The sequence below is a fragment of the Bufo bufo genome, chromosome 5 (genome assembly GCF_905171765.1).
Source record: "Bufo bufo chromosome 5, aBufBuf1.1, whole genome shotgun sequence".
Taxonomy (NCBI): Eukaryota; Metazoa; Chordata; class Amphibia; order Anura; family Bufonidae; genus Bufo; species Bufo bufo.
In genome coordinates, this window is record NC_053393.1 from 166,937,051 (window position 1) to 166,950,697 (window position 13,647).

Consider the following 13,647-nt stretch of genomic DNA (forward strand, 5'->3'; position numbering starts at 1 on the left):
GTCACACAATGATGGAGAATGCCACTTTTACTTATTCAGGCCCCAGCACCCAGACAGAGGAGATAGGTCCCATAGCAGAGAATCAGGCTTCATGTCACCCACCAATGGAGAAGGCCACTTTTACTTGTTTAGGCCCCAGCACCCAGACAGAGGAGAGAGGTCACATAGCAGAGAATCAGGCTTCATGTCACCCACCGACGGAGAAGGCCACTTTTACTTATTTAGGCCCCTGACACCCAGACAGAGGAGAACAAAGGACCGGCACTTCACTGGTAATCACGAATCTTAGCTCTATTGGAGCATGGAGGAAAAACAGAGCAGATCTGTGCTGTTTTTCCTCCATGCTCCAATAAAGCTAAGATTCGTGATTACCAGTGAAGTGCCAGTCCTTTGTTCTATATCGTAAGTGGGCTTTCATACCTTGGACGCGAGCACCACGACTCTGCAAGAGGAGTGCCGACCGTCTTCAATTTTGTATTCATCAGACAGAGGAGAGAGGTTGCATAGCAGAGAATCAGGCTTCATGTCATCCACCAATGGAGAAGGCCACTTTTACTTATTCAGGCCCCAGCACCCAGACAAAGGAGAGAGGTCCCATAGCAGAGAATCAGGCTTTATATCACACACTGATGGAGAAGGCCACTTTTACTTATTCAGGCCCCAGCACCCAGACAGAGGAGATAGGTCCCATAGCAGAGAATCAGGCTTCATGTCACCCACAGATGGAGAAGGCCACTTTTACTTATTTAGGCCCCTGACACCCAGACAGAGGAGAGAGGTCGCATAGCAGAGAATCAGGCTTCATGTCACCCACCGATGGAGAAGGCCACTTTTACTTATTTAGGCCCCAGCACCCAGACAGAGGATAGAGGTCGCATAGCAGAGAATCAGGCTTCATGTCACCCACCAATGGAGAAGGCCACTTTTACTTATTCAGGCCCCAGCACCCAGACAGAGGAGAGAGGTCCCATAGCAGAGAATCAGGCTTCATGTCACCCATCGATGGAGAAGGCCACTTTTAATTATTTAGGCCCCTGACACCCAGACAGAGGAGAGAGGTCGCATAGCAGAGAATCAGGCTTCATGTCACCCACCAATGGAGAAGGCCACTTTTACTTATTCAGGCCCGAGCACCCAGACAGAGGAGAGAGGTCGCATAGCAAAGAATCAGGCTTCATGTCACCCACCAATGCAGAAGGCCACTTTTACTTGTTTAGGCCCCAGCACCCAGACAGAGGAGAGAGGTCCCATAGCAGAGAATCAGGCTTCATGTCACCCACCAATGGAGAAGGCCACTTTTACTTATTCAGGCCCCAGCACCCAGACAGAGGAGAGAGGTCCCATAGCAGAGAATCAGGCTTCATGTCACCCACCGATGGAGAAGGCCACTTTTACTTATTTAGGCCCCTGACACCCAGACAGAGGAGAGAGGTCGCATAGCAGAGAATCAGGCTTCATGTCACCCACCACTGGAACAGGCCACTTTCAGATATTTAGGCCCCGGCACCCAGACAGAGGAGAGAGGTCGCATAGCAGAGAATCAGGCTTCATGTCACCCACCACTGGAACAGGCCACTTTCAGATATTTAGGCCCCGGCACCCAGACAGAGGAGAGAGGTCGCATAGCAGAGAATCAGGCTTCATGTCACCCACCAATGGAGAAGGCCACTTTTACTTATTTAGGCCCCAGCACCCAGACAGAGGAGAGAGAGGTCGCATAGCAAAGAATCAAGCTTCATGTCACCCACCACTGGAACAGGCCACTTTCAGATATTTAGGCCCCGGCACCCAGACAGAGGAGAGAGGTCGCATAGCAGAGAATCAGGCTTCATGTCACCCACCAATGGAGAAGGCCACTTTTACTTATTCAGGCCCCAGCACCCAGACAAAGGAGAGAGGTCCCATAGCAGAGAATCAGGCTTCATGTCACACACACATGGAGAACGCCACTTTTACTTATTCAGGCCCCTGCACCCAGACAGAGGAGATAGGTCCCATAGCAGAGAATCAGGCTTCATGTCACCCACCAATGGAGAAGGCCACTTTTACTTGTTTAGGCCCCAGCACCCAGACAGAGGAGAGAGGTCCCATAGTAGAGAATCAGGCTTCATGTCACCCACCAATGGAGAAGGCCACTTTTACTTATTCAGGCCCCAGCACCCAGACAGAGGAGAGAGGTCAGATAGCAGAGAATCAGGCTTCATGTCACCCACCGACGGAGAAGGCCACTTTTACTTATTTAGGCCCCTGACACCCAGACAGAGGAGAACAAAGGACCGGCACTTCACTGGTAATCACGAATCTTAGCTTTATTGGAGCATGGAGGAAAAACAGCGCAGATCTGCGCTGTTTTTCCTCCATGCTCGGATAAAGCTAAGATTCGTGATTACCAGTGAAGTGCCAGTCCTTTGTTCTATATCGTAAGTGGGCTTTCATACCTTGGACGCGAGCACCACGACTCTGCAAGAGGAGTGCCGACCGTCTTCAATTTTGTATTCATCAGACAGAGGAGAGAGGTTGCATAGCAGAGAATCAGGCTTCATGTCACCCACCAATGGAGAAGGCCACTTTTACTTATTCAGGCCCCAGCACCCAGACAAAGGAGAGAGGTCCCATAGCAGAGAATCAGGCTTTATATCACACACTGATGGAGAAGGCCACTTTTACTTATTCAGGCCCCAGCACCCAGACAGAGGAGATAGGTCCCATAGCAGAGAATCAGGCTTCATGTCACCCACAGATGGAGAAGGCCACTTTTACTTATTTAGGCCCCTGACACCCAGACAGAGGAGAGAGGTCGCATAGCAGAGAATCAGGCTTCATGTCACCCACCGATGGAGAAGGCCACTTTTACTTATTTAGGCCCCAGCACCCAGACAGAGGATAGAGGTCGCATAGCAGAGAATCAGGCTTCATGTCACCCACCAATGGAGAAGGCCACTTTTACTTATTCAGGCCCCAGCACCCAGACAGAGGAGAGAGGTCCCATAGCAGAGAATCAGGCTTCATGTCACCCATCGATGGAGAAGGCCACTTTTAATTATTTAGGCCCCTGACACCCAGACAGAGGAGAGAGGTCGCATAGCAGAGAATCAGGCTTCATGTCACCCACCAATGGAGAAGGCCACTTTTACTTATTCAGGCCCGAGCACCCAGACAGAGGAGAGAGGTCGCATAGCAAAGAATCAGGCTTCATGTCACCCACCAATGCAGAAGGCCACTTTTACTTGTTTAGGCCCCAGCACCCAGACAGAGGAGAGAGGTCCCATAGCAGAGAATCAGGCTTCATGTCACCCACCAATGGAGAAGGCCACTTTTACTTATTCAGGCCCCAGCACCCAGACAGAGGAGAGAGGTCCCATAGCAGAGAATCAGGCTTCATGTCACCCACCGATGGAGAAGGCCACTTTTACTTATTTAGGCCCCTGACACCCAGACAGAGGAGAGAGGTCGCATAGCAGAGAATCAGGCTTCATGTCACCCACCACTGGAACAGGCCACTTTCAGATATTTAGGCCCCGGCACCCAGACAGAGGAGAGAGGTCGCATAGCAGAGAATCAGGCTTCATGTCACCCACCACTGGAACAGGCCACTTTCAGATATTTAGGCCCCGGCACCCAGACAGAGGAGAGAGGTCGCATAGCAGAGAATCAGGCTTCATGTCACCCACCAATGGAGAAGGCCACTTTTACTTATTTAGGCCCCAGCACCCAGACAGAGGAGAGAGAGGTCGCATAGCAAAGAATCAAGCTTCATGTCACCCACCACTGGAACAGGCCACTTTCAGATATTTAGGCCCCAGCACCCAGACAGAGGAGAGAGGTCGCATAGCAGAGAATCAGGCTTCATGTCACCCACCAATGGAGAAGGCCACTTTTACTTATTCAGGCCCCAGCACCCAGACAAAGGAGAGAGGTCCCATAGCAGAGAATCAGGCTTCATGTCACACACACATGGAGAACGCCACTTTTACTTATTCAGGCCCCTGCACCCAGACAGAGGAGATAGGTCCCATAGCAGAGAATCAGGCTTCATGTCACCCACCAATGGAGAAGGCCACTTTTACTTGTTTAGGCCCCAGTACCCAGACAGAGGAGAGAGGTCCCATAGTAGAGAATCAGGCTTCATGTCACCCACCAATGGAGAAGGCCACTTTTACTTATTCAGGCCCCAGCACCCAGACAGAGGAGAGAGGTCAGATAGCAGAGAATCAGGCTTCATGTCACCCACCGACGGAGAAGGCCACTTTTACTTATTTAGGCCCCTGACACCCAGACAGAGGAGAACAAAGGACCGGCACTTCACTGGTAATCACGAATCTTAGCTTTATTGGAGCATGGAGGAAAAACAGCGCAGATCTGCGCTGTTTTTCCTCCATGCTCGGATAAAGCTAAGATTCGTGATTACCAGTGAAGTGCCAGTCCTTTGTTCTATATCGTAAGTGGGCTTTCATACCTTGGACGCGAGCACCACGACTCTGCAAGAGGAGTGCCGACCGTCTTCAATTTTGTATTCATCAGACAGAGGAGAGAGGTTGCATAGCAGAGAATCAGGCTTCATGTCACCCACCAATGGAGAAGGCCACTTTTACTTATTCAGGCCCCAGCACCCAGACAAAGGAGAGAGGTCCCATAGCAGAGAATCAGGCTTTATATCACACACTGATGGAGAAAGCCACTTTTACTTATTCAGGCCCCAGCACCCAGACAGAGGAGATAGGTCCCATAGCAGAGAATCAGGCTTCATGTCACCCACCGATGGAGAAGGCCACTTTTACTTATTTAGGCCCCTGACACCCAGACAGAGGAGAGAGGTCGCATAGCAGAGAATCAGGCTTCATGTCACCCACCGATGGAGAAGGCCACTTTTACTTATTTAGGCCCCAGCACCCAGACAGAGGAGAGAGGTCGCATAGCAGAGAATCAGGCTTCATGTCACCCACCACTGGAACAGGCCACTTTCAGATATTTAGGCCCCGGCACCCAGACAGAGGAGAGAGGTCGCATAGCAGAGAATCAGGCTTCATGTCACCCACCACTGGAACAGGCCACTTTCAGATATTTAGGCCCCGGCACCCAGACAGAGGAGAGAGGTCGCATAGCAGAGAATCAGGCTTCATGTCACCCACCAATGGAGAAGGCCACTTTTACTTATTTAGGCCCCAGCACCCAGACAGAGGAGAGAGAGGTCGCATAGCAAAGAATCAAGCTTCATGTCACCCACCACTGGAACAGGCCACTTTCAGATATTTAGGCCCCGGCACCCAGACAGAGGAGAGAGGTCGCATAGCAGAGAATCAGGCTTCATGTCACCCACCAATGGAGAAGGCCACTTTTACTTATTCAGGCCCCAGCACCCAGACAGAGGAGAGAGGTCCCATAGCAGAGAATCAGGCTTCATGTCACCCACCGATGGAGAAGGCCACTTTTAATTATTTAGGCCCTGACACCCAGACAGAGGAGAGAGGTCGCATAGCAGAGAATCAGGCTTCATGTCACCCACCACTGGAACAGGCCACTTTCAGATATTTAGGCCCCGGCACCCAGACAGAGGAGAGAGGTCGCATAGCAGAGAATCAGGCTTCATGTCACCCACCATTGGAAGAGGCCAGTTTACGATATTTAGGCCCCTGGCACCCGGACGGAAGAGAGGTTCTTTCAACTTTGGGTTGCCCCGCAATATAATGGTAAAATAAAAAAAAGAGGATTGAATGAAGAAGTGCCCTGGAGTACAAGAATATATGGTTAAGGGGAGGTAGTTATAAATGTCTAATCTGCACAAGGGATGGACAGGTCCTGTGGGATCCATGCCTGGTTCATTTTTATGAACGTCAGCTTGTCCACATTGGCTGTGGACAGGCGGCTGCGTTTATCTGTAATGACGCCCCCTGCCGTGCTGAATACACGTTCAGACAAAACGCTGGCCGCCGGGCAGGGAGGGGTGGGCAAACATACTGTTCCACCATGTTAGTGAAATGCTGCCTCCTGCTAACACGTTCCGTATCAGGTGGTGGTGCAGTTAGCTGTGGCGTGGTGACAAAACTTTTCCACATCTCTGCCATGCTAACCCTGCTCTCAGAGGAGCTGGCCGTGACACAGCTGCGTTGGTGACCTCTTGCTCCTCCTCTGCCTTCGCCTTGGGCTTCCACTTGTTCCCCTGTGACATTTGGGAATGCTCTCAGTAGTGCGTCTACCAACGTGCACTTGTACTTGCGCATCTTCCTATCACGCTCCAGTGCAGGAAGTAAAGTGGGCACATTGTCTTTGTACCGGGGATCCAGCAGGGTGGCAAGCCAGTAGTCCGCACACGTTAAAATGTGGGCAACTCTGCTGTCGTTGCGCAGGCACTGCAGCATGTAGTCGCTCATGTGTGCCAGGCTGCCCAGAGGTAAGGAGAAGCTGTCCTCTGTGGGAGGCGTATCGTCATCGTCCTCCGTTTCCTCCCAGCCACGCACCAGTGATGGGCCCGAGCTGCGTTGGGTGCCACCCCGCTGTGAACATGCTTCATCCTCATCCTCCTCCACCTCCTTCTCATCCTCCTCGTCCTCCAGTAGTGGGCCCTGGCTGGCCACATTTGTACCTGGCCTCTGCTGTTGCAAAAAACCTCCCTCTGAGCCACTTCTAAGAGACTGGCCTGAAAGTGCTAAAAATGACCCCTCTTCCTCCTCCTCCTGGGCCACCTCCTCTTCCATCATCGCCCTAAGTGTTTTCTCAAGGAGACATAGAAGTGGTATTGTAATGCTGATAACGGCGTCATCGCCACTGGCCATGTTGGTGGAGTACTCGAAACAGCGCAACAGGGCATACAGGTATGGCATGGAGGCCCAGTTATTGGTGGTGAAGTGGTGCTGTTCCGCAGTGCGACTGACCCGTGCGTGCTGCAGCTGAAACTCCACTATGGCCTGCTGCTGCTCGCACAGTCTGTCCAGCATGTGCAAGGTGGAGTTCCACCTGGTGGGCACGTCGCATATGAGGCGGTGAGCGGGAAGGCCGAAGTTACGCTGTAGCGCAGACAGGAAAGCAGCGGCAGGATGTGAACACCGGAAGCGCGCACAGACGGCCCGCACTTTATGCAGCAGCTCTGACATGTCGGGGTAGTTGTGAATGAACTTCTGCACAAACAAATTCAGCACATGCGCCAGGCAAGGGATGTGCGTCAAACCGGCTAGTCCCAGAGCTGCGACGAGATTTCGCCCATTATCGCACACCACCAGGCCGGGCTTGAGGCTCACCGGCAGCAACCACTCGTCGGTCTGTTGTTCAATACCCCGCCACAACTCCTGCGCGGTGTGGGGCCTGTCCCCCAAACATATGAGTTTCAGAATGGCCTGCTGACGTTTACCCCGGGCTGTGCTGAAGTTGGTGGTGAAGGTGTGTGGCTGACTGGATGAGCAGGTGGAAGAAGAGGAAGAAGAAGCCGAGTAGGAGGAGGAGGCTACAGGTGGCAAAGAATGTTGGCCTGCGATCCTTGGCGGCGGAAGGACGTGCGTCAAAGAACTCTCTGCCTTGGGCCCAGCCACCACTACATTTACCCAGTGTGCAGTTAGGGAGATATAGCGTCCCTGGCTTTGCTTACTGGTCCAAGTATCTGTGGTTAGGTGGACCTTGCCACAGATGGCGTTGCGCAGTGCACACTTGATTTTATCGGATACTTGGTTGTGCAGGGAAGGCACGGCTCTCTTGGAGAAGTAGTGGCGGCTGGGAACAACATACTGTGGGACAGCCATCGCCATCAGCTGTTTGAAGCTGTCTGTGTCCACCAGCCTGAATGACAGCATTTCATAGGCCAGTAGTTTAGAAATGCTGGCATTCAGGCCCAGGGCTCGAGGGTGGCTAGGTGGGAATTTACGCTTTCTCTTCAATGTTTGTGAGATGGAGAGCTGAACTCTGCCGTGTGACATGGTGGAGATGCTTGGTGACGGAGGTGGTGGTGTTGGTGGTACATCCTCTGTTTGCTGGGTGGCAGGTGCCAACGTTCCTCCCGAGGCGGAGAAAGAAGCCGAGGCAGCAGCAGAAGAGGGAGCAGGGGGAGCCTGGGTGAGTTCCTTGTTTTTAAGGTGTTTACTCTACTGCAGTTCATGCTTTGCATGCAGATGCCTGGTCATGCAGGTTGTGCTAAGGTTCAGAACGTTAATGCCTCGCTTCAGGCTCTGATGGCACAGCGTGCAAACCACTCGGGTCTTGTCGTCAGCACATTGTTTGAAGAACTGCCACGCCAGGGAACTCCTTGAAGCTGCCTTTGGGGTGCTCGGTCTCAGGTGGCGGTGTCCAGTAGCAGGCGAACTCTCTTGGCGGCGGGTGTTCTGCTTTTGCCCCCTGCTCCCTCTTTTGCTACGCTGTTGGCTCGGTCTCACCACTGCCTCTTCCTCTTTCTCTGAAAGTCAGTGGCACAACCTTCATTCCATGTGGGGTCTAGGACCTCATCGTCCCCTGCATCATCTTCCACCCAGTCTTCCTCCCTGACCTCCTGTTCAGTCTGCACACTGCAGAAAGACGCAGCAGTTGGCACCTGTGTTTCTTCATTATCATAGACGTGCTGACTCTGATGAGGTGGTATTCCCATGTCCTCATAATCAGGAAACATAAGTGGTTGTGCGTCAGTGCATTCTATGTCTTTCACCGCTGGGGAAGGGCTAGGTGGATGCCCTTGGGAAACCCTGCCAGCAGAGTCTTCAAACAGCATATGAGACTGCTGCATAACTTGAGGCTCAGACAGTTTCCCTGATATGCATGGGGGTGATGTGACAGACTGATGGGCTTGGTTTTCAGGCGCCATCTGTGCACTTTCTGCAGAAGACTGGGTGGGAGATAATGTTGTGAACGTGCTGGATCCACTGTCGGCCACCCAATTGACTAATGCCTGTACCTTCTCAGGCCTTACCCATCCTTAGAACGGAATTGGGCCCCACCAAATATCGCTGTAAATTCTGGCAGGTACTGAGACCTGAGGCAGTTGGTTCACTAGGACGTGTGGCTGTGGCAGAACGGCCACGTCCTCTCCCAGCACCAGAGGGTCCACTAACACCACCATGACCATGTCCGTGTCCAGTAACCACAGATTTAGGGGAATATCAATTGTAGGCCTAGTATTTAGGCCCTGGATGAAATTTATCCTTTTACGGACAGAATTACACTTGAAGATGCACAGTAGCGTGTGAAAAAATATATAGGATTATGCTTTGAGCACTTGTATTTTAACACTTAGTGTAATATACCCTTTAACGGAAAGAAATACACTTGGAGATGCACGGTAGCGTGTGAAGTTATTGAGGATGACCCTATCAGCACTTGTATTTACACCTTGAGTGTAATATACCCTTTTACGGACAGAAATACACTATGAGATGCACAATAGTGCGTGCAAATTTAAAGGATTATGCTTTCAGCAATTGTAATTTAACACTTTGTGTAATATACCCTTTTACGGAAAGAATTACACTTGGCCTGCAACAACAGAAACCACTGATTTAGGGTATTGCTATTTTGGCAATTGAAATTCACCCCAGAAAAAAAGCTATGCTTTGACGGACACTATAAAACTTGTCCTGCCACAGCTGGAACACCAGATTTAGGGTATTGCTATTTTGCCAATTGAATTTCAACCCAGAACAAAAGCTATTCTTTTACGGACACTATGAAACTTGTCCAGCCACAGCTGGAACACCAGATTTATGGTATTGCTATTTTGGCAATTGAATTTCAACCCAGAACAAAAGCTATTCTTTTACGCACACTATGAAACTTGTCCAGCCACAGCTGAAACCACTGATTTAGGGTATTGCTATTTTGGCAATTTAATTTCACCCCAGAACAAAAGCTATGCTTTGACGGACACTATAAAACTTGTCCTGCCACAGCTGGAACACTTTACACAGATTTAGGGTATTGCTATTTTGGCAATTGAATTTCAAGCCAGAAAAAAATATATCCTTTGCCAGACAGCAGACAGTTTTACACTTGGCTAGCCACAGCTGGAAAACCAGATTTAGGGGATTGCTATTTTTGCAAGTGAATTTCACCCCTCAATAAAATATAGAAAATTCTATCCTGAGTTTCTAGGGGTGACAATAAGCACAGCCAAGCCCCTGATGTAGGATATAGCAAAAAAAATATATACTATTGATGGATTAATGGACTTGGTGGCAGCTTGTGCTGGCGCACCACAAGACACAAAATGGCTGCCGATCACCCCAGAAAAAAGTGACAGAAAAACGCTCTGGTCAGCCTAAAAACAGTGAGCAATTAACTAGCAGAAGTTGAATGATCCACAGCTGTAGATCGATCACTTCATTAAGTGTTTTTGCTGAGTTAATCCCTGCCTAATCTCACCCTAACAGAAGCTGCATCCTCTCCCTACACTAATCAGAGCAGAGTGCCGGGCGGTGCTACGTGACTCCAGCTTAAATAGAGGCTGGGTCACATGCTGCACTTGGCCAATCACAGCCATGCCATTAGTAGGCATGGCTGCGAGGGCCTCTTGGGGCAAGTATTATGACGTAATATGACGTTTGTTGATTGGCTGCTTTGCAGGCTTTTAAAATGCGCCATAGAAATTGCCGAACAACGAACCCGAACCCAAATTTTTACGTAAATGTTCGGGTTCGGGTCCGTGTCACGGACACCCCAAAATTCGGTACGAACCCGAACTATACAGTTCGGGTTCGCTCATCCCTAATTATGACACATTCCCTTTAAAGTACATAGAATATCTATAAAATAGGCTTTTAGAGAAAGACATGACACAAGAGAAGGCCCTGGTATGTTAAATGCCCATAGTGGGTCAGACTTACCAATAGTTAATTTAGTCAGTGTAGCAACAATAGATTATGGAGTTGCTAACAATATAATTCTTAATATTTCATGAAAGGTACATTCAACCAGTATGCAAATATGTTATATCAAACACAAGTTCCAACAGGACCTCATACAAAGAAGTAATATTTTCTTATTTTTTCAGCTGTACCCTAAACTTGTGTTTCTTTAACACCACAAGTCCAGAGCAGCATCAACAACAAGCTATATAGACTGAGCGCTTCCTATAGGACTGAATAAGCACCACTTTCTTCAAGGAGGTCCATGTCATAACTATTGTCCTTTACCAGTACAACCAAACCTGGATCAGATATCTCCGCTCTATATCATAAAGCAACTATGTTGCCTCTCCTTGTTTGTTCATTTGTATCGATCACTTTTCATTTTACTTATTTATGTCTTCAGCTGTAAATCCCTACATAAGATATAAATCTATATAGAAAGATTACTACTTTTTATTCTAGATTTTTGTCTGGGTAGGTTAACACAGAAGAAATTAATACTGCTGACACAAAAAGAAGCTCTTGCCCTTTGCATGAAATTTTACCTAACTCATTTTGTGCTTCTGGGGCATAGATCATTCATCACTTATATATATATATTATTAAATCTGAGCCTCTTACATAATCAATATCTAAATTTATAAACTTTCTTGTCAAAAGTGCCAACTATAGCGTGTCTACATGACAGACATATCCTCTCCCACAGAACATACCTCACAATGAAGACTAGAAAACTGTCTTACTTGAGAGTAGTGAGTTCTGTGAGTGACGGCTGGGTAGCCTTAAGATAGCTTTCTCTTCGTGCTGCAATCTTTGGAGATGGCTTTGGGCTGTTTGTGTCGGAGTCCCCGCTGTCATCATCTCCCATGGCTTTGATGTAGCTGCCACTGCGCATTCTTCGACATGGAATCTCCTCTTTGCTATTAGGGGTATAACCACTCCATTCATCTTGTGGAACCTAAAAGTAAAAAAGAGTGATGACTATGGGAAAGAACATCTTTGTACCCTGGTTAGCCAGTAGACAGAGAAGGTAGAAATTGAGAATCCTCCGTTTCTGACACATTATAAAAGCTTACTAAATCATCTATTTAGTTAGCCATTAAGACTAGAGGTATCACTGATAAGGACTCTCAATTTTTACGTTCTCATTGATGACCAAAACATGATAGCTGGATGCAAAATGTACTATCATTAAAAAATTATCAATTTAATACGTAATGGGAATTTACAAAAAATAATAATTATAAAATAAAAATGTATACGTGTTTAGCATGGACCTAACAATATATAATGCTCTCCATTTCTTCTACAGAACACAATGTCAAATATATATTATATATACTGTATCTATTACATAAATATAATCCAATGCAATAAAATATTCCAGCAGATTTAAGTGGTGCTACATAGACACTTCTTGTCGCTTCCTCCAGAATTAGGGTACGTTCACATATGTGTTGTGAACTCTGTTAAGCTGCTTTCACATAAGCGTTTATGCTGTCCGGTTTTGAGATCTGGCATGGGATCTCAAAACCACAGCAAACCGCTTCTGTCCGGATAATACAACCGGCTGCATCCATTCATAACGGATCCGGTTTTATTATATCGAAAAAGAAGAAACCGGATCCGGCGTTAAAACCATTGTAAGTCAATGTGCGCCAGATCAGTTTTTTTTTGTGTCCGCAACAAACCAGAATGGAATACATTCTGATGCACTCCATTCTGGTTTGTTCAGTTTTAACTCCATTGACAATGAATGGGAAGAAAACTGAAACCTTTTTCTCTTTTGATGAGTAAGCACAGTTAAAAGAAATGTGAGAAGCATTGGTTCTTTTGGCAAATCCCAGTGTTAAAGGGATTTTCTGGGATTTTAATATTGATGACCTATCCTCAGGATAGGTCATCAATATCATATCGGTGGGGGTCCAACACCTGGCACCACTGCATATCAGCTGGTTGAAGGGATGGCCACACGCCATGCCAGCGCTGTCTTCTCTTCATTGTTTACCTACTTGCCATCGCAACAGCAGTGGTGAGCAGGTGTAATTATACCCATTAATTTCAATAGGATGGCTTCTTCCTATTCAATTGTATAGAAAGGAGCCATCCTATAGAAATGAATGGGACGGCTTGTAGTTACACCTGCTCACCGCAGTGATGTCGACACCGAGCAGGTAAACAAACAAGAGAAGGTTGTGCTTGCACGGAGCGTGGCCTTCCTTTCAACAAGCTGATCAGCAGGGGTGACGGGTGTCGGACTCCCACCGATATGATATTGATGAACTATCCTGAGGATAGGTCATCAATATTAAAATCCCAGAAAACACCTTTAAGTTCCCTACATATATAAAAATCTTTTACATCACAGTTGCATCAGTTTATAGTAGATGATATCAATTGCTCTGTCATTTCTCTTCAGACTGTGAAGTATTGTATTTCACCTGTCACATCCAATATAATATCCCTTATCAAATGTATTACTGTTCAAGTGTTCATGTAGACAAAATTTTGTGATCACTGGCTATAATCAGAAAATATAGGAAAGGTGTGCCTCCAACATGGTTGTCCCAGTAGAGATTTCATAAATTAGTATGTCCAGCACCAATGTAAATACATTCTACTACAGGCATGTGTTGGGTCCCTATGATATTCCAATCCTGTATCTCAGACATATAAAATCATCGTCACCATAACACAATAACTTATATTATACTACAGAACTCAAGAGTTTTTATATAATGGTTGCAGAACCATTAAGTATTAGGGCTCATGCACGCGAACATGTGCTGGCCGTGCCCGTATTTCGGCCCGCAAAGAGCAGGGAATAAATGGG

At 47.9% G+C, this 13,647-nt stretch overlaps 1 protein-coding gene across 1 annotated transcript in view; it reads right to left on the reverse strand.

Annotated features, from left to right (window-relative positions):
* Positions 1-13,647, reverse strand: part of DLGAP1 (DLG associated protein 1) — a 322,787-nt gene that overhangs the window by 267,303 nt on the left and 41,837 nt on the right. The window contains exon 2 of the mRNA XM_040432120.1: positions 11,558-11,772. Within this exon, the coding sequence (XP_040288054.1) occupies positions 11,558-11,772 (215 nt within the window). The remainder of the gene's footprint in view (positions 1-11,557; positions 11,773-13,647) is intronic.